The following is a 19,646-nucleotide window of genomic DNA, read 5'->3' as shown; positions in this document are numbered from 1 at the left end:
TTTTTTGAGTAAAGGGTTTTTCAATTATTCTCCATTTTCTTAATTCCTAGGCATTGTCACATGCTTTACACTTTGTGAGGAAAAATAAAAAGAATACTAAAAAGCTTTGAAGAATATGAGCTAGGAAATATGTATATAAAGGTATAATTATTACACTAAAATTAATTTGGGTAAAATACAAAAAGAAAGAGTGTTTAAAAAGTAAAAGCTTTCAATTCCCTTTCTCAAAAAAATCACATATCCATCAAAGGTTATAAAAAGTACTAGTCAAAAGCAAAAGGTTAAAAAAAGAAACTTAGTAAAGAAATTAATTTTTATACAACATGATATGAATGATGAACCCCTCTTAAATTTAGTCTTTGTAAGCTTCCATATGATCTCCATGAAGAATGGAAAATATTATGGGTTGTTTCTTTTTGTACATGTGTGTGTGTGTGATTTTCTAATTAACAACTTAAAATTTACTCTGTTAGGGTTATTTAATTTTTATGTAAAAATTTGAAGGATTGTTATGCAAAAAATAAGGAATCTAAAAGCCGAAAATATTGAAATCAAGAGGGTGTGAAGAACCCCACAACACAACTTTAAACACAAAAATCAAACAGAATGATTGAAGAAAAAAAAGTAGTAAATATAGAGAAGGATAGGGAGTTTTAATTAAGACCACCACAACAACAACTTATAGTCTTGTGCACAGATAAAGATTCCTACCAAAAATATTTGTTTTGTAGTCAGATGTTTCCTTCTATAAACACAAAATTTTATGCCTTTGGCTTACATAGATAGCTTGTATAATTTTCGATTTGAATTTGCATTTGCATGGCTCAAGTTATGATTACCAGGTAGCACAAAAATGGGTCCAATATATATTTGTTGTTTGGTCACAATCGTGGATAAAGGACCCCAAATTCCAAACATCCGAAATGACTAAAGTACCCCTAATCTTTCTTTATTAAGCTAATTTTGTGGGGAGGAATTAAGGGTTTCTCTTTTTTGGAAAACAAAACAAAAGAAGACAAAATCGATGCGCCCCACCCCACATCAATTGGTCCACAAATGATGCTATTAATCTTTTAATCTCCTTCAACATTTGGCAATCCCTAAAACAAGTAAAGCCTTGCACAAGATACATGGTTGAATAATAAAAATATGTATGGTCCAATAGGAACCATTACTCCTTACTAAAACCATATAGAAGTACGTGACGAAGAGGAAAGCTTTGCTACGTGACGGTTCACAGACAGAAGCAAAATCACTGATTCACACATTATAAATAAGTAATTCTTATGATTCTAACTCATTACTTAGGTTTGGATGTCACTTTAGCCATAAACTTTTAGGCTTTTGTGAGATAACTTGCATACTCTCTTTTAGAAGGCAATGGGTTAAAATTCATAAAACCTTTGGGGGAAATGGATCTCTCTCTCTCTCTCTCTCTCTCTCTCTCTTTGAGTTGCTTTGATTAGGTTACTTGAAGACTTTAAGCATTAGCACATATGGGAGAAGATAAAGTGATTAGATGAAAAGAAAGAAAAAGGAAATAAAATAAAATAAAAGAAAGGGGTGGGGAAGAGGGTGTTGGTGTTAAAATCCACGAGAATAAAAGAAGGAATAACTTTTCCTTTATTTTCCTTTATTTTGTTTTTCAACTTTTATTTGCTTTGCTGAGGTCTTACACAAAGGGAGGTTTGGCTTAAAGCTTACAGGCCCCATTGTCACACGAGACACTTATTTTATTGGGAATTGAAATAAGTGATGTGCATGTATTTTATTTTTAATAAGGATTAAGAAGAAATATACATATACATATATATACCACCGAAAGTCATATACATGTGAGGAAGATATTAATGGAGCAGAAGGATCAAAGTAAGTATTAAATGCAGGCTAGAAAACCGATAAATTAAAATCAAACTGAGCAAGAAGAAAGTGATATAATGGGATTTAGCTTTAACCAGACAACCCATAAGAATCAAATAAAGTTATGGCCAAAAAAATCAAAGCAATACTAAAAAGCTATTAGGAATTTCATCAATTTTCAACCGTGCAACCTATAAAACATCATTTCATGCATTTTCTTACCAACAAAATGTAAACCCAATTCATCGTATCAATCCTTATACTTTCTGGGGTTTTGAAAAAAATTTTTAAAGAATTTAATTAAGGTTTAATTATTTAAAATTAAGGATCTATATGATATATCAATTTTCAAAGTATCATTTATTTTAGAGTCGATACATTACATTCCTCTAATGAAAGGTATTGTCCATATCTCATGATAAAAATGTTAGTATTGTGTATAATATTAATCATGAAAATGCATCTATAAAAATTTTAACCACCAACCAAATCAGATGTAACCTAACCTTTGCGTCCATATTACACTTTCCTACCACCTTCTGAAATCGTATATCAACACTATAATTAAACATATATGTGACTATTTATCTTCTAATGTTATTGCTATGTAAAAAAGAAATCCTACACAATTGGATCAAGTTGAATGCTGGAGATGTATGTTTATAGATCGTACAATGTTTTTATATGGATCGTAATTAGGATTCCCCAGCATTTTCTAATTCAAACTTAACTTCAAAGTCATCTACTTAATCATTACTACTAAATTTGTTAGTTAAAATTTACAATCTACCTTAAACAAGTAATCATTCTTACCAACCCTCACTAAAGTACGTGTTGGGTTTTTTTCTTTTTAAGGGTACGAGATGTTTGGTGTTCTGTAATCATGTGGGTTTCAATTGAATTGGATCAAACATTTTAACTAATGAAAAAATTCTTGTTATTTATCTATAATACTCAAATTTAAATAATATTTTGACCAAATAAATATGGGATTTTGAGAAATAAATTCGGACAAAGGAACAATGATTTGATATTTTGATCAAAGTAAAAAAAAAAAACAAAAAATCAAAACAAAAGGAAAAAAGTGGGTTTTTTTTTTGTGTGTGTGCATGCAGGCCAATACCTGCGTAGCATGGAATTTAGCTTTATCTTTTGCTTTTGCATGGACAAGTGAATATTTGGTGGGAAATTATTTTTACTTAAAAATAAGAAATTTGTCGGTCTTTCTTTTTCAAAGTCATATGGGACAATATATAAACCAGAGAAATGGACCCCTCACTCACTCACTCACCATAGGCGCGTGAAGGGTAGTGGCGGGGAGTTTTCAAACTTTTGAAGTGGACAGGACAGAATGAAACGAAGAAAGAGCCGGCTGTCTTCATTAGAAACATGATGATTGTGGTGCCGCCACGTTGCCGTTTTATTACACTCCTCCCTGCATGGTAGCTTTTTAGCAATTATTGCCTTCATCATGACACCTCTCCCCCTCTTTCTTTTATTTCTTCAATCTTTTCGTTTCTTTATTTTAAATGGAAATTATGTTGAGTTAAATTACTATTACTTTTTTGTGCAAGGTCCAGGGAAGGAAGCTTGACTTTTGCCTCTTTACTCTTTCACAATCCCTATTCTTGGCTTCACCCACATGCCACTCACTTCATTTTTATTTAACCCATATTCCTTCAATATTTACATTTTTATTAATTTCACCATTAATTCTTTTAAATTTTTTTTAATTAAAACATTATTTTTCTATTGATGTTAATGTGGTTATCTGCATGATATTAGTTCAATTCAATCAGATTTTTTAAACTCTTTTAACTGTCCGTTATAATTCAATTCAATTCAAGATCTTAGGTTTTTTTCATATTAAATTTTGGGTTTAGAATTTTATATTTATTAATATTAAAATAAACTTTATTTATGGCTTTTGAATATTATTTAATTTCAAAAAAAAAGTATAAATTTCTAAAATACAATAATTTTTCAACAACTTTTAAAATATTTTCACTATTTTTAAATATAAAATGTTTATTTTTTATACCATAAAAATATAAAATTAATTATAAATTAAATAAAAAATAGGTTTTGTTTTGGCTTTGAATAATTGAGGTTTTTAAACTAACATTGCATAAATTGTACAAACACATCAATTCAAGTTGGTTTTTGATTTTTCGATTTTTCTTGTTTAGCCTTTTGACAATTCACGTGCACTCCATGTTTTCATGGTACTATTTGTCGCATATGCCAACAAATAATTTTAAAATTATAAAAAAATATAAAAAGTTAATAAAAAGTACATGAAGCACATTTGAATTGTCAAGTGGACTATCATGTTTAAAATTTTAATATTTTAGCCGTATTTTCGTTAAAAAATTAATTTAACTCTTTTACAAAATATTGATTGCCAAATTTGACTTTTTAAAAAATTGAGAGTTAAATTTAACTCGAAACTAACAAAATAGGTAAACATCATTGCTAAATTTTACATTGGCTACAAAATTACATGTGTGCCAAATATATTTATTAGCAATATGTTTTACTACAGGCAATATTTATTTAGTCGGTTCGTTATTTTATGAATTGGGGAAGGGAGTTGCATTCAATTTCTTCAAAAAGTTTTATTTCTAGGTATAATAATTTATTTGAATCTTTAATTTTTTTTAAAATTTATTTTTGTTTTTATTTAATTTTTTTACTTCATTTATTTCTTAAATTTGAATTGTTTGTCAAATCACTTCAAAATAAACGAAAAATTTCTTAAATTTTACTGATGTGACATATACGTGAATTGCCACATGTATGCTACATCAACAATTGATTGAATTTTTATATTTTTATATTTATTTAGTAATTTTAATAATTTTAGATTTTCTAAAAATATTTTTTAATTTTAAAATTTTAAAATTTAATTAACTGCTTATGTGACATTCATGTGGTAATCCACGCGTATGTCATGTCAGTAAAGTTAACAAACGGTTAATTTTTTAATTTATTTTAGAGTGATTTGATCAAAAATATAAATTTAAACACTAAAAAAGATAAAAATAAAAAAATAATTTTTTTTTATAAATTTAGAGTATGAAATAATTCTACGAGTAGACCTCATTTCACAGAGTTGAGAAGTTTGAATGAATTTATGGCATTAATTTGAAAACTAATCATGGTATGTAAATAGGCTTTCTAGTTTGTAGACTTGCTTTTCATCTTTCTAATTCAATAATTGTTGGACTATCAGGGCCGGATCATAACTGCTTTTCTTTAACTTTGACCTTTCAACCCTTTGTAATTGGTTAAAATATAACATATGTCCTTGTATTCTTTATAAATTTAGAATTTAGTCATTTTTTAGAGAAATTTAGTTCTTTTATTTTTCAAATATCAAAATTTAAGTGAAACTATTAACACGGTTAAAATTATATTGTTAAATTTATGTTCATTATAATGTTATTTTTTTTAATTACATGGCTATCAAATAAGTAGTTTTTTTTATTTCAAAATATCATTATAGTTGAAAAATAGAAGAATTAAATTCCTAAAAATAAAAATAGAATGACTAAATTATAACTTTTTAAAAAATACAAGAACTTGTAATATTTTTTTTTGATAGCCCAATAAGTCCACAACCTTTGTTATTTTATCTCACTCATCTGGTAAAATTTGAGCTTAATGGGTCATATTATTTTATTAAATATTATAATTATATCGTAGTATGTTGTGTGGTATTTAAATGACACGATTTCAATTAGTGTCATTTAATCTCTTCTCTTTTAATATTGTAAAGATAAAAGGAATTACGTGTAAATAGAATGTTTAGCAAAGTTGGAGGAATTGAATGCAAAAGACAAATTGGAAGACTTTATTTTGTAATGAATGAGTTTGATGGTGACAAATCAAATAAATTATGAAGGGAATTGGCAATGCTATGCTTCAATTATCAAACGTCGACTCATCCAGTAATGAAGCACTAAGTCATGATTGTTGACTTTTAACAACTTTAAGCTCAAATGGGTCGTAAGGGCGCCAAGAGATATGAATATTTAAGAAACCCTCAAGATTAATTAATCCTTGTTTTGGTAGCCATTAATGAGGTTTTCTCATTTTCAGATATTGAACCTCAACGGGATTTGGGTGCTTTACTTCAGATTTAACTAGCTAACTACTCCTTGGATTTGAGGTCTTGACGAAGGCTAATAAAAGTGAATTAGAGGAAGTCTATAATAAGCAAGCCCCTGATGGAGAAAAGAACATATATTGAAATAGGATTAATTTTTAATATTAATGCATTGAAAGAACATTAAATCCCTCTTGTTCAGCTGCTGAAAATGTGTACTATATATAGTTGAATGGCCTCAACTATACGTATAGGGAGAGAGTAGCACAGTAAAAAGTTTGAAATTGACCAAGATATGCACCACACTCTCCGGCCTCCTATGGCATATAGGACGGTACCCAATTCCCTCAAAGAAAAATAGATAGAACAAAAAGAAGCACAAACTCATTCACACATGCCATGAGTTTAAATAAAATTTTAAAACGTTTTTATGAATTTGAAGAATAGAAAGAAATAATGTATCAAAATCAAATTGCTGATTTTGGAGGGAGGAGTAGAAACAGAGAGAAGCAAAGGAAGAAAGTGGAGTAGCAGTGGGAACAAGTAAAACAATAGACAGAGGCTAAAAGCCTTGAGCTACTCAAACAAATGAAACCAGGGCCATCAGTATTGGGAAGAGAGGCCGTACAGTGGGGTTCATTTTTACTCTTGTTTTGGTTATGGGGGTCAGAGCCAGTAAAAATTCATCCATCCATCCATTATTCATAAATCAAAGCTGCAGCACTCACCAGTGTTATATATTCAGAAAACACAGTCTACAGAATGTCAAAATAATAATTTTATCATCATTACACTATCATTCATTCATTCATTCATTCCCTATCCACCATCTTTTGAACACGTACCAACATCAAGTTGGGTTGATGTGGACGAGTGAAGAGGGTGTCAGCCATCGGATTTATTGGGCTCTTTGAATAAGGGGATAGTGACCCCTCCCTGCACCCACCCTGTCACCTCCACCTATATATTTGACGCTCTTTGTTTTCATCTAATGAAGAAACCTTTTTTTTAATTTGTTTCATAAATTAAAATATTTTGCAGTGATTGAGTAGCTCGAGAACTTTTGCATGAAAATGTGGGAGGGAAAGAGGGCCCAATGTTAAAGTCATAATGTCACACAATGGATGCATGGTATATTCAACTCCCTTCTTTGCCTTTTCTAGCTCTTGCCATTTACAACTATTTATTTCTTCCTCAAACAAACTTGCCTTTTTTAGTCCACCAGCCCCATTTGTTTAGTGCTAAAACATTACTATTCATTTTAACTCCAAAATCTAAATTTAGAAAATTTTATTCTCCTTCCCTCTTATTAAAAAAAAGTCTATATCTATGGGATTGAGTAATAAAATCCTAACATTGCCAACTTCAAGATTCAAAAACTTGATTTAAATACTTAAAAAGAAGAAAAAATCCACTCACTTTTCTCAATTTTAGATCCCAACAAAAAGGTGTTATTTAATGCTGTCTATCAATCTACTTTTTTCCAAGTTGTCCAAACCTAATACTAGACATTGAATAAGGAAAATTTTTTTAAGAAGATAACAGTAATAAATGGCCCGTTACAAAGACCCAATTGTACTTTAATACATTAACTTGAAAATAATATAATCTTACCTTTGAATTAAGATTCAATCCCAGATTAATGGTGAAAACTGAAATTAATTAGTAGAGTAAAATCCTTGTCATGCATAGAAGAGCCCTATTATACCTTACTATCACGTACCATGCAAAAGCATATTGGTCCACCTCCAACTTTATATGTCGGAAATTTCAATTTCGTGAAGTAATTAAATAATTTTAACTTTCTCTTTGGATGCCAGCATATATCATTTATTTATGCAACCCCACCCAAAGAATTATCATTACACAGTCTAGACGTTTTTGTGAAAACCTAAGCTATAATTACATCAAAATTAAATTTAATTGAAGGAGTGAATCAAAAACTCTTACCTTTTCAACTGGGTGGAATGATAATTTTAAAAGTAGTAAATAAGAAAAGGATTTGGACCGTTATAAAATCTGTTCTGACATCCTAATTCCCGTTGAAGGTGTAATATAGGAAGTTAGTTTATGCGAGTGTGAATTTGGTTACAAGACGACGAATAATAAGGCGAGAATCTCGCGGGAGCCATTCTTCTTTCTTCTTCATTGTGGAACAAAACAGAAGGCATGTAATAAATAATTACACAACGTTGATAAGCTACATTATCTTAAAATGCATTTCACACGTTGCAGAAAGTGGAAGCCAAAGGGGGTGGATATGGTCAAAGACACAGGGTCACTGTCAGGGAAGAGAGAGGGGAAAAAAGGGCGCCAGAATTAAGGCAAAAATCATATTGCAATCCATTGCTTTATGATTGATGCCTCGCTGACAGCGTTGTCAGCGTAGCAGAAGCAGCTGCTGCTGCAACAAAGAAAAAAGAAAAACAGCAGCAAAAGCTCTGTCGTTTCATTCAACTAGTAATATATATGTAAAAAAAGGGGCAACACGGGCAGTGTGATGGCGACCATACGTCCCTTTCTTCCCCTTCCTAAGGGCAGTCCTGTCTTTATCTGCCCGGCACTTAATAAGGGCTCTAACGTACAAACAAACTAAATATAGAATAATTACAATTTACAACACCACCAACAATCTTCTTATCTTTTTCACCACCATTTTCCTACTTATTTCCTAAATTCTATTCCTCCATAATTTTCCAACCCTTTTTAATTACAATTTTAATTCACTTCTTCCTACTTTAATCATTTTTTTCATCTTTCTATTTCTTTTCTTTTCTTATAAATACTACCTAATTTCTTTTTCATCTAAGTCCATACCTCCTTTAATTGAACTCTTAAAGTTTTTCTTTAAAAAAAGATTAATTCACAAATTAGTACTTAAATTATACTATTTTCCCAAGTTTTTTAGCCACAAGTAATAGCTAAACAACTTTTTTTCACAAGTTGGCACCTCCGTTAGTCCAACCGTTAGTTATGTCGTTAAGACTATTTTCTTCTTTAAAGAAAAACTTAACTCACGAATTAATACTTAAAACCATACTTTTTTTTCCGAAGTTGATGCCTAAACATTTTATTGTCACAAATCACAAATGGTATCTAAATTATTCTTTCATTACCCATTTTATACCAAAATTTTATATTTGTTAAAAAAATCCCAACTAATAATAGTCTGCCACGTCATATAAACTTTAAAAAATACTTTTTAAAATTCTTTTATTTTCCTTTACGTCATTCTATCTCTTTATTTTATTTTTCATTGTTCCTCCTTTATAATGCCTAGTAATGCCAACAATTCTCGAAGTTTTCCTTCTCGAAGTTGAGACATTGGAGATGAATTTTTAACATCAAGGTTTACTTGCTTGACTTGACTGATAAAAAAATAAATACTAAAATAATATATATATATATATATATAACTTTAAAATCAATGAGTAGATTATGTCTAAATTAAATAAGGTATTAAAGGCGTGTAAAGAATACAACATTGATTGTAATGTTGGTCCAAAGTTAATGATATGCATTACAGTGTTAATTAAGGCGGTTTTGGTAAGCTCTTTAATTGACTGACACCAAAAGAATGTTGTAAAGGAAATATTAAAAAATAAGATGGTGGAGTGGTTAGATATATGGTCATATAAAGGCAAAGAAGAAGAGTATTGAATTGTATTAATTTGGAATTGCATTAATGATATATCCCATGGTTTTAACAACATTTCATGTGATGATATGCCCACCCTTTTTTTATTTATGCAGAGATTGAAAAGGAAAGTTAGGAATTTGGGGGTATGCTTTAGTAATTTAGGGGGGGAAGGGGAAGATTTCAGATGCTTGTATGTAAGCATTTAAAGCGAATGGAACATTTTCTTGCTTCTTCCGGTGTATTATCGGATCGGATCAAAAACTGGTACTTCGGTGAAAAAATAAATCCATAACAAGTTGTGTGTTGGCCCACCTCTAACCTCAAAGATGAAATGAAAACAACAAAGCATGTTTGGGTTGGAAGTTAAGCCATGAACCCAACTTCAATCTGTTGGATTCAGCCCAGTAGTTGAAACACGGTACTTGTCTGATTTCTTATCCACTCTGTCTCTCTCCTTTTGATTGCCCATAATATCAGATGAAAGTAAAGCAATGGCTAGTGCAGTTGCGAGCGCCGATTCCATGCTTTGTTTGTCATTGCAGAACCCAACCAAAACCCTTCATTTCTCTATCAAAACACATTCTTTTCACTTCTTAAAACCCCACCTTCCTGCCTTTCGTCGGTACTCTGGGGGAGTCACACCCATCAGTCCACTTCGTGGCTTCTCCTGCAACTGTTCCTCCACCAACACTACGCACTATGAGGTCAACAATCTTTGCCTTTTTTAATCTATTTTCCTTTTTTCCTCTTACTTGTTTTCCTCAAAGCTAAATTGACTAGGCCTACTGCTTTTAAGTAAAGACTGATACAGGAACTAGAACTGTTTTTTGTTCGTCTATTCCTAAGTTTTTTTTCTCTCTGCTTTCCTTTTGTTGGGCTCTTATGGTGTAATAATCCAAACAAGGTTGAATCTGAACGAATCAAACTTGTATATAGCTCTAGTTTGGGTCACTATAAGTTTAGTTATCAGTACAACCAAATAATTATGCCCATTGAATTTTACCTATAATGAAACTTGTATAGTAATTCATTTCATTAGATTGACTGTGCCCATGTATGATAACAAACCTTGCAAGGGGTATCCTTCTATATCGGAGTTCATGAATTTGAGAATGTTTTTCTTTTGATTTCCCAATCATTTTTACAATTTGGGATTTGTTGTTTAGCCATACTTAACTATGGAGCATGATACAGTTCTCTGATGGGTCTTCTGAAGTGGAACTAAGGTTGCAACTTGGTGGTCAAGATGTTCTAAGTGCTAAAGATATATTTGTAGATGCGGATGGTACTTCTCTAACAGTCAAAATACAGCAAGCTGGGTCCATCATCACACTTATAGATACTAATAGTCTGTTTGAGAAAATAAAGCCTGCTGAAACAATATGGTTTGCCGCTGAATTTTGAATGAACTTCATTAATGTAAGATCACTACGCATTTAGATTTACCGTCTTGTCTTAAGCAGGTATATAGACGATGATCAACTTGTTATTAGCTTAAAGAAGCAGGATCCGATTCTGAAATGGCCAGATATTATGGAATCATGGGAATCATTGTCAACTGGTTCTATGCAACTTCTTAAAGGAACATCAATTTACATTGTTGGGGATTCCACTGAAATTAACCAAAAAGTGGCCCGAGAACTCGCTGTTGCTCTCGGGTATCCCACTTGTCCTACTACATATTTGTTGCTTCTTCTCCTTTATAACATTTCCATTTCATGTGTTCTTAAATTAAACTGTCTTCCTTTTCCTGCATGTCATCCTAATTTCAGCAGATGAAATGAATATTTGTTGCTTCTTCTCCTTTATAACATTTCCATTTCATGTGTTCTTAAATTAAACTGTCTCCTTTTCCTGCCTGTCATCCTAATTTCAGCAGATGAAATGAAAAGTAGCCATTGTTCCTCAAACTATGTTGATAATTCGAGTGGCATAGTAATACTCTAGGTTTAGTTTTTAAAAGCAAAAACTGTGTTATAGCTATATTTTATATTTGTACCTTGAATGGCTTATAAATGAGTACAAACAAACATTTATTTCGCACATGTCCTCTGCCCTTACCATTTAATAAGTTTATATGATCGCAGGTACACGCCACTCGTTACAAAAGAACTATTAGAAACTTTTGCCAAGCAAACTGTTGATTCATGTGAGTTACATCTTTCTGTTTCACTAAATGTGGGATGCTTAATCATTAACCCTAGCTCCTTAGTCCCAAGGATATGCACATGACTGGACCTCAATCCCATCACTCATGCATGGTTACATAAATGATACACATTCATGGATATGGATATGCCTCCCTGGTTTTCCTCTCCGCCTTTCTGTATCTGTAGTTCTAAAAGTCGATAAAATTTTCTTTAGAAGCACCACAAGTCTATAAGTATGTCACTCATATTTACATCTAATCTCCATGCACATGTTGAGTGGATTCGTTAAATCACTGATGAGAAAGGTAGTTGCCATTCTTCATCTTGTCTTGTACAGTATGGCAGTACAAATCCTTATGTCAGAGCTTGCGCACCTTTTCCCACAATTTAGCTATGTAATTCATACGCGATCATGTTAGCCACTGATTATAGATATCTTCGCTAATTACTACTTTGAAGTTATACTTCTCAAAGAAAAATGAGATTTACTATTATTTCATGAAATGATATTTCAATATACAGTTTTCTAGAAACTCATTGTGCTATGTCGTAACCAGCTTGCAGCTATTAATTAGTTTGATCTGTCGCAGGGGTGCTCGCTAAAGGCTCTGACTCTGTGGCTGAAGCAGAAAGTGCAATATTAGAAAGCTTAAGTTGGTAAGGTGTATGTCTCAGTTATTATTAAAAACATGTAAAAAGGCATCACCTTGGCTTGCTTGTCCTGGCAGTCATGTCCGGGCTGTTGTTGCAACCTTAGGAGGGTCTCATGGGGCTGCAGGAAGGACCGATAAATGGAGACATCTTTATTCAGGGTTTAGCATTTGGTTGTCACAGACTGAAGCTACAGGTAAATTTGCATTTACTTTGTATCAATTTATTTATCTGTCACAGACTGAAGCTACAGTCATCAATCTGTTTCTTGCTGGTCAAGTTGTTTCAAACAATTTCGGGCCAACTGATTTGCTTATTGACATAGTATGAATCCTGTGTTTTCGCAATATCTTTTTCTTTAAAAATATAAATGATTACCTAGAAAGTCAAACTGAGTTTTACATGAAGCAATCCTGTTATAAGCTTTGGGTGCATCAAAATGCATACTAAGCATCTCATTTTAGCTGGTATGAGTACCATTAACTGTAATTAGGCCCCTAATACTTGTGGAAGAAGTAAAGGTGGATAAAAAGTAGGGAGTAGAATGGTTTTTATATTAAGTCGTGCAGTCACTGTGCAGATGAGGATTCAGCAAAGGAGGAAGCGAGAAGGCACATTGAAGATGGTAATGTTGGCTACACGAATGCAGATGTGGTTGTGAAGCTCCAGGGTTGGGATGCTGATCATGCCAAAAGTGTAGCTCAGGCATCCTTGAGTGCCCTCAAACGCTTAATTCTATCTGACAAGAAACTTCCAGGTATCCATCTATCTATCCATTCATCAAAATTATAGGACCTCCTTAGTCCTCAGTTTTTCTCTGGTGCATACTTGTGTTGCACAAAGATATTCCAATGAGTAAATTACTTTCCAAGTAAAAAAAGAAAAAGGAGATATTTTGGACCGGGTGAATAAGCAGTCCTGTAGGTGTTGACTGGAAAGACCGCATTGGTGCCACCCAAAACCCTCTCTCCTAAACAGTGAGTAGTGGCCTTTGGCCTTAAGACCCTTTGCGCTTTTAAGTTTTTAAGGAACTAGCCAATCGTGTAAGGAATAACTTAAACCTCATTTCTTATTATCTAATTTGAATAATAACAAGCAATTATTTAGTAGAAATTGCTGTTGCTCAGTGAGCTAAGTAGCGTGTTTTTGAGCAGGTAAGAAGAGCCTTTATATAAGGTTAGGATGTCGCGGGGATTGGCCAAACATCAAACCACCGGGGTGGGATCCATCAACTGCTACTGATGCACCCCCGCCTGCTACATTGCAAAATTAATTTTCATTTTAAACACCAACATGCTTTGCATTTTATATCATATATATAATGTGATCTAAAAGAGAGTTTTTTTTTTTCTATCATGCTTATTTTTTAGGTCAATTTATCTATTGTGAAGATTTATCTTTTATCTATGGCACTGGCATTGACCCTACCAGAAGAGAAAAAAGCAACGTTCCTCGCGGTTTACTAGTTTTATGTGATCTGAAAGAGCATTTTTTTCTCATGCTGTCTAAAGTCTTTTTATTATACATGCACATCCGCGAAGGCACACCGTATTTTAAGTAGATTTGGCTCATCTTTGACTTAACAAAGTGGAATTTTAAGACGTCTTCATTTTTGAAACACCTCAAAAACTTCCGCTTTATCACATCTCTGATAAAAAAAATTGTAAGTCCCAGGCAACAACAATTTGTATTATACGATAACAAAGCAACGAGTCCACATTGAGAACCACAAAAAAAAAAACACACACACACACACTAGAATGCGCGGGTCTAACACGACAGTTCCGATGAAAACAAGTCGTCAGCATAGCCAAATCCTCATTACTAGAGAGACACCTAGCAATTACACCATTATTACGAGAAACATTACCTTCAATAAACATATCCACATCATGTCGACACATTTTGTAACAAGCACCAAACTGAAAGACAACCGTCAACTTGAGATCACCACGTTCAAAGGCCGCCAGGACCATTCGTGTTCTTCTGCTTTGCCGCTGCTGCCGCCTCTAATTCATGTCTAGATGGAAACTAAAAATAGCCAGAAAACTTGATTAGTTTAACTTTAATATCAAAATCAACCTATTGCATTATAGAGCTGATAAATCATTCCTAAAGTTTAAATCATACCTTGCACTGCAGAGATGTTATTGTTGATCTCAACAAACTATCTCCGACTATCAATCTCAGCTTTTTGACAAAATCATCACGACTTATCTTCTTTGCCTGATAAGCGTCCAAAAAAAATAATAATGCAAAAGAATCAAAAACCTTTTTCTTTTTAAGCATATGGAGCTAACAATAAATCATCTGATTCAACATACCCTGAATAGTTCATAATGATTAGTAACTTGATCCATATCTGAACGAGGGATTTTGTTTGAGATAGCAGCAAACAACATTGGGAAAGGCATCCAAGGAGATTTAGGGGTCTTTGAAGTGTTTGAACCCAGGCTAGGATCATTTTCGTGGGATCCACCTGATTCTGAGGTTTGGTGATTAATACTCCCCTAAGGACAAAAAAAACATCACATAGCACACAGCAACTATCATTAATGCAGAGGTGATTTGAGTTGCCGTATGATAAAACTCTTGAGTGCTAAAAACAGCACACAGCAACCAGAAATGGCACTTTGTTGCAGGACAAAGAAGCAGACAAATAAATCAGCAGGAACCAAGCATAAGTCGGGATATTAAAAACAGCCAAATGCTATTTTGCAACTTTTGCAAATTTGAAACACATACCCTTACAATAACCAAACTATTCCCGATTGTACAAGTTCATAAATAGCATGATACATAACCACAGTATGTACATTGTCAGACACCAGTGTCGTCCACCAGAGTAGGATCAAGTCTTTTAATTATCCTACTTACCATAAGGCCTAGGCCATCATGTTGTCAAACTGAATATATACATTCATATATACATACATACATATATATAGAGAGAGAGAGAGAGAGAAGAAAAGCATAATTCAGATATATTACTCACCAATTCACCGGCAGATGATAATACTGGTAAACGACCCTGAAGTCCTGGAGTAGATGCAGTGACGCCTGAAACAGCATGATTAGTCTCACTTCCAATCAAATGCCCTGTGGGAACAACATAAACCTCAAGAACTAAAGAACTGAAATATTTCAAAAAAGGAAACATATGATAGTCATACAGAATTTGCAGAAGACACAGCCAACTACAACTCATTGAACCAGTAGTTGAGTGATCTGTTATTCTGGAATGAAAAAAAAACTAAAAGCCCCACCAGAGGAGATATCAACGCATCATGGAAGAAGCCTTGATTCTTTAAATTAACAAACTTAAACATTTTCCATCCATGTTTGAAATGGAGATAGAACGTTTGAGGACATTTAAGTTGCAAACCATTAAAATTTAACACCATGTAGAGTTTCCAATTTGATGTTAGATGAAAGAAAGGAAGAATGAACATATTCATCAAATAAACAACATTCTAAAGGTGAAATATATCACCTTCAGCATTGGAGATCTTGAAACTAACAACAAACTCTGGATAAATGTGAGTGCTGATATTCATGTTCCAGATAATATAGTACTTTGGATGCTGAAGATCATCCACTCCACTATCAAAATCTTCATTGCTAGGATAACACTGTCCACTTCCAGGACGAAGAAGCTCCATTTTTCCCATTATTACACGACATAGTATCATGTACTTTATTCCATTTTCGTCAACATCACAATAGTTTGCACTGCACAGACAAAAGATAAACTTCAGTCCTCAAAACCACTAACCAAAAAGGTGGAAGTTGATAATGTTCCCTGTCAAGAAACTTAAAATAGTAGAAGAAAAAGGCAACAAGGAGACAGTTCAATAGTACTTTCCTTCATTCACAGGTATTATGTCATTAAAAGAATAATTGTAGAAGCCTTTCATCATTCTCTCAGAAAAACAAACAATAGAAGACTTGCATATTCAAAAGAATTCATAGCAAAAAAATAAATAAATAATAACTCCAACCTGGTATTAGTAAATTCTACTGTGGCAAGATGAACACCAGTGCCATATTTGTGTGGAATTCTGGAAAGGCGACAATCCCCGAGCCCGTGCATCATGATGATTGGCAAGTCTGACTGAGAGCAAGCAAGCCAAGCATGCTGAACATTTGCATCACCACGATACTTCTTCATAATTTGAACCTGCTTCAGGAAACGCTCCAACCTATATTGTGTTGAAGAACTGGAGCAGGGCTTTATATCAATAATATCTGAACCACAAGAAGAGCTCATGCCCAACAGGAACATCGTCTCCACAGTTTGAGAATCCAACTGTTCTCCAAATTCTACATCCACAAACTCCTTTTCAGGAAAATTTAACCTTGGTTGTTGAATATCCTCAATGATTTTGCTGTGTTTTGCATCACCATCCCTGTTGCAATTATCCTCAGCTTCTATGGCACAGCAAATGGTGGCAGGTTTCTGAGCAATTTGAAAATTGCTAACAAAAGAACTTGACTCCCCACTACATTCCTTCAACTTAGATTGATCACCATTAATGTCAATTTCAAGATGTAGCTTGATCTCAGGGGGAACATATGATTCATTATACATAGATTCATGATCACTCTCATACTCATGAGCCTGATATAGTTCATCCTCTACAGAAAAAGTCTCCGGGAAGAAACAGCCATCTGCTTCGTCAATCCAAGCAATTGGTTGTTTCAAGCCAGTTTTCCCATCCAGTCGAAACATATGCAAGAAATCAAGCACAAAAGATTGACCATCTTTCTCCAGCTCAATAAATGGCTTCTTTGTGATGAGATCTTTCCTAATTGAAGCAATGAGATCCTTGGGAAAATCAGTCCATTCACCTTTCTCAAAGAACATGATGCGCTTCGGAATGCCAGTTTTCTTAAAATTTGAATAGCAAAGCAGCAAAGATCTTTTCGAAGGATGAGCACAACTAACAACTTTGCCTTTGTGATCCTCTAATCTCCTCAGCTTGCCACGCTTCTCGGATGGTAAACACAAGTTGGGCAATTGTGGTAATATCACATGCGAAGCTCCAGGAAAATAAGTTGAATGCTGCGCAGCCCGCTTTCTCTTCATATTGTGCAGAAACCCAGGCTTATTATCCGATACCATGGCGTTCCGTGCTTCCATTTCTACCTAGATCAATCCCTATCAACAAGCTTAAAACCAACGCTTCTAATGTAAAAACGACTATGAGGCCTATCTTCTACCAAACCAAAAGAAACTGTCTCCTAAAACTTGTTATGAAAATCCTGAAAATGAAATGAACATAATAGTTAGGACATTAAATGACATAAATATCACAACTCACACCGTGGAACATAAGTAACAAAGTTCAGACTGCGCACAACCAATTTTTCAAACATAGTGGCTGAGAGCATATCAAACGGAACTTATCAGAATAACCATACAGACAAAGGAATACATACCTAAAACTGCAGTTAGTGTTGATGCTGTACATATCCATGTCGCACATGTTCATCTTGTACATTTTCTCTTCTTTATTCTTTACAAGAAATTCATAAAAGAGAAAGCAACCTCCGGTTTCTACTCTACAGCCCTAAGTAGTTCTGCCTCCTATTACATAAAAAAAGAGCACATAAGAATATTGTGGCAGAGAATTTCATAAATTATGGTTCAACAAAGAATTTCATAAATTATGGTTCAACAATTATTTGGTTTCTTTTTTATTTCTTTATTTTTTAGCAACATATTTTACAGATCGAACATCAAGTTGATCTTAAATAAATCGTAAACTTTCACACGGGTTAGAGTAAGTAGCCACATCACTTTTTACATAATCGTGAAACAGAAACAGCGCTGACTTGAAAAAATGAGCACTTTCTACAAGAGTAACAAAATACGAAAATTTATACGAAACACCGTTAGCCTTCGAGGCAAAATTAAAACAACCAAAAGAATCTTAGAAATTTAAATCCTCTACGCCGATTACAGTCAAGAAACATTGAGCCAAAAATCAGAAACCAAGAAAAAAATCTAGTAATTTCTCGTAAAAAACTTGAGAGTCTTGAGATTGAGGATTGAGGATTGACAAACTAAATTAACAAACTAAACATTTTTCTTGTCTCGAAAAGCTGAAACAAATCAAAAATAAAAATAAAGAGTTCAGAAAATCTTAATTTCTTGCAAACACTGCAAGATCGAAAAAATTTAAATGAAAACCCTAGAGCATAATTTTCTCAAAATAACATACTAAAATATCTTTCTTGATCCCCAAATAAAAAGCAATATTCACAGAAATCAACCATCAACAAATTAGTCGTTCAACAAAATTAATTCAACAACATGCAGATCGCAAGATCTGGCCCGATCTATGCCGAATCCACCCTCAAAAATCGAATCCAGTAAAAAAGAAAGAAAATTAACCTTAAACTAAAAGAAAATGAAAGATATTACCTGCGGAAGATATATATTTTGTAGTGATTCACTTCTCAAACGAGAGAAATTTTTCATTTACTTTTATTCTTTTATCTTTCTTTTCTTTTCTTCTTTTTTTTTCTTTTTGAGAAGGCGGAGGGGAGGGAAGAAGGGAAAGAGAAAAAGAAAAAAAAGCCCTAACACTGAATGATATACGACGCCGTTATAGAAACGAGTCTTCCTCTTATATCGCTCTAGCGTTGACGGAGTTTTCAGAGTCGGCGGTCTTTGTGTCTCTCCGTTCTCATTTGCTTTTGATATTTTCCGTGAATAATTTTTTTTTCTCCTTTTTCTTTTTTCTTCTTCTAATCTCCCTTACTTGGACAAAAAGCAAGGGCGAATCGGAACATCAACGTTCCATATTGCGCGGGGGGATGATAAACTTACCTGCTGTCATACATTGTTCTGTCACCACCATGTCGGTATTGTTTGGAGTATTTAAGATCCGTGGTTTGCTTTGACTCCGGAGTTCAGCCCTGGATGACAAACATTTTGATTGGTTTGGCGTTTGGGGTAGATAAGGGTCATTTTCGGGATTGAAGAAATCATACACAGAGGCGGTTGTTGCGAGGGGTTATTTGGGGAATCAAAACTTTTTGTTGGGGTAGAGTGGGAATACACTCTTAATAACTTGTGTTATAATTTTTTTTTGAATGATAACCTTGACAAAATAATTCATAGAGTGGGCCCAGTTGAAAAGAAGGAGATAAGCGAGGTTCGTGGCAACCTTATAAATTGTGATCAAGTGAAGACGCATGGACTCCACAGTCCAACGGACGATGG

General features: G+C 33.4%; 2 protein-coding genes across 4 annotated transcripts; one reads left to right on the top strand and one right to left on the bottom strand.

Annotated features, from left to right (window-relative positions):
• Positions 1 to 9,849: 9,849 nt before the first annotated feature.
• Positions 9,850 to 14,239, top strand: LOC107946770 (probable inactive shikimate kinase like 2, chloroplastic). 2 transcript variants are annotated; one of them, XM_016881227.2, is made up of 8 exons: positions 9,850 to 10,315; positions 10,806 to 10,996; positions 11,075 to 11,269; positions 11,699 to 11,760; positions 12,352 to 12,418; positions 12,490 to 12,608; positions 12,993 to 13,169; positions 13,567 to 14,239. In XM_016881227.2, exons 1-8 carry the CDS (start codon positions 10,103 to 10,105, stop codon positions 13,683 to 13,685), a joined length of 1,143 nt encoding a protein of 380 aa, XP_016736716.1. In that variant the 5' UTR covers positions 9,850 to 10,102; the 3' UTR covers positions 13,686 to 14,239. The 2 variants fall into 2 exon arrangements, with proteins under 2 accessions (XP_016736716.1, XP_040939295.1); XM_041083361.1 differs by lacking the exon at positions 13,567 to 14,239 and having other exon boundaries at positions 9,852 to 10,315; positions 12,982 to 13,169.
• On the bottom strand, positions 14,081 to 19,426 carry LOC107946769 (inactive poly [ADP-ribose] polymerase RCD1). 2 transcript variants are annotated; one of them, XM_016881225.2, is made up of 8 exons: positions 18,843 to 19,426; positions 17,855 to 18,002; positions 16,414 to 17,677; positions 15,906 to 16,144; positions 15,408 to 15,511; positions 14,737 to 14,922; positions 14,543 to 14,638; positions 14,081 to 14,443 (listed from the first exon to the last, which is right to left on the bottom strand). In XM_016881225.2, exons 3-8 carry the CDS (start codon positions 17,553 to 17,555, stop codon positions 14,369 to 14,371), a joined length of 1,842 nt encoding a protein of 613 aa, XP_016736714.2. In that variant the 5' UTR covers positions 17,556 to 17,677; positions 17,855 to 18,002; positions 18,843 to 19,426; the 3' UTR covers positions 14,081 to 14,368. The 2 variants fall into 2 exon arrangements, with proteins under 2 accessions (XP_016736714.2, XP_016736715.2); XM_016881226.2 differs by having other exon boundaries at positions 15,408 to 15,472.
• Positions 19,427 to 19,646: the final 220 nt, after the last annotated feature.

The sequence above is a fragment of the Gossypium hirsutum genome, chromosome A12 (genome assembly GCF_007990345.1).
Source record: "Gossypium hirsutum isolate 1008001.06 chromosome A12, Gossypium_hirsutum_v2.1, whole genome shotgun sequence".
In the NCBI taxonomy this organism is placed as follows: Eukaryota; Viridiplantae; Streptophyta; class Magnoliopsida; order Malvales; family Malvaceae; genus Gossypium; species Gossypium hirsutum.
Note: the sequence above shows the minus strand (reverse complement) of the source record. Positions and strands in the feature narration are given on the sequence as shown.

Excerpts from the sequence above, each read along its gene's own strand:
- LOC107946770 (XM_016881227.2), top strand. The coding sequence starts at position 10,103 with ATGGCTAGTGCAGTTGCGAGCGCCGATTCCATGCTTTGTTTGTCATTG. Across the intron at positions 10,997-11,074 it reads AAGCCTGCTGAAACAATATG|GTATATAGACGATGATCAAC; the intron begins GTTTGCCGCTGA and ends TGTCTTAAGCAG. Across the intron at positions 12,609-12,992 it reads GTCACAGACTGAAGCTACAG|ATGAGGATTCAGCAAAGGAG; the intron begins GTAAATTTGCAT and ends GTCACTGTGCAG.
- LOC107946769 (XM_016881225.2), bottom strand. The coding sequence starts at position 17,555 with ATGGAAGCACGGAACGCCATGGTATCGGATAATAAGCCTGGGTTTCTG. Across the intron at positions 16,145-16,413 it reads GTAGAATTTACTAATACCAG|TGCAAACTATTGTGATGTTG; the intron begins GTTGGAGTTATT and ends TTGTCTGTGCAG. Across the intron at positions 14,923-15,407 it reads TATCATCTGCCGGTGAATTG|GGGAGTATTAATCACCAAAC; the intron begins GTGAGTAATATA and ends TTTTGTCCTTAG.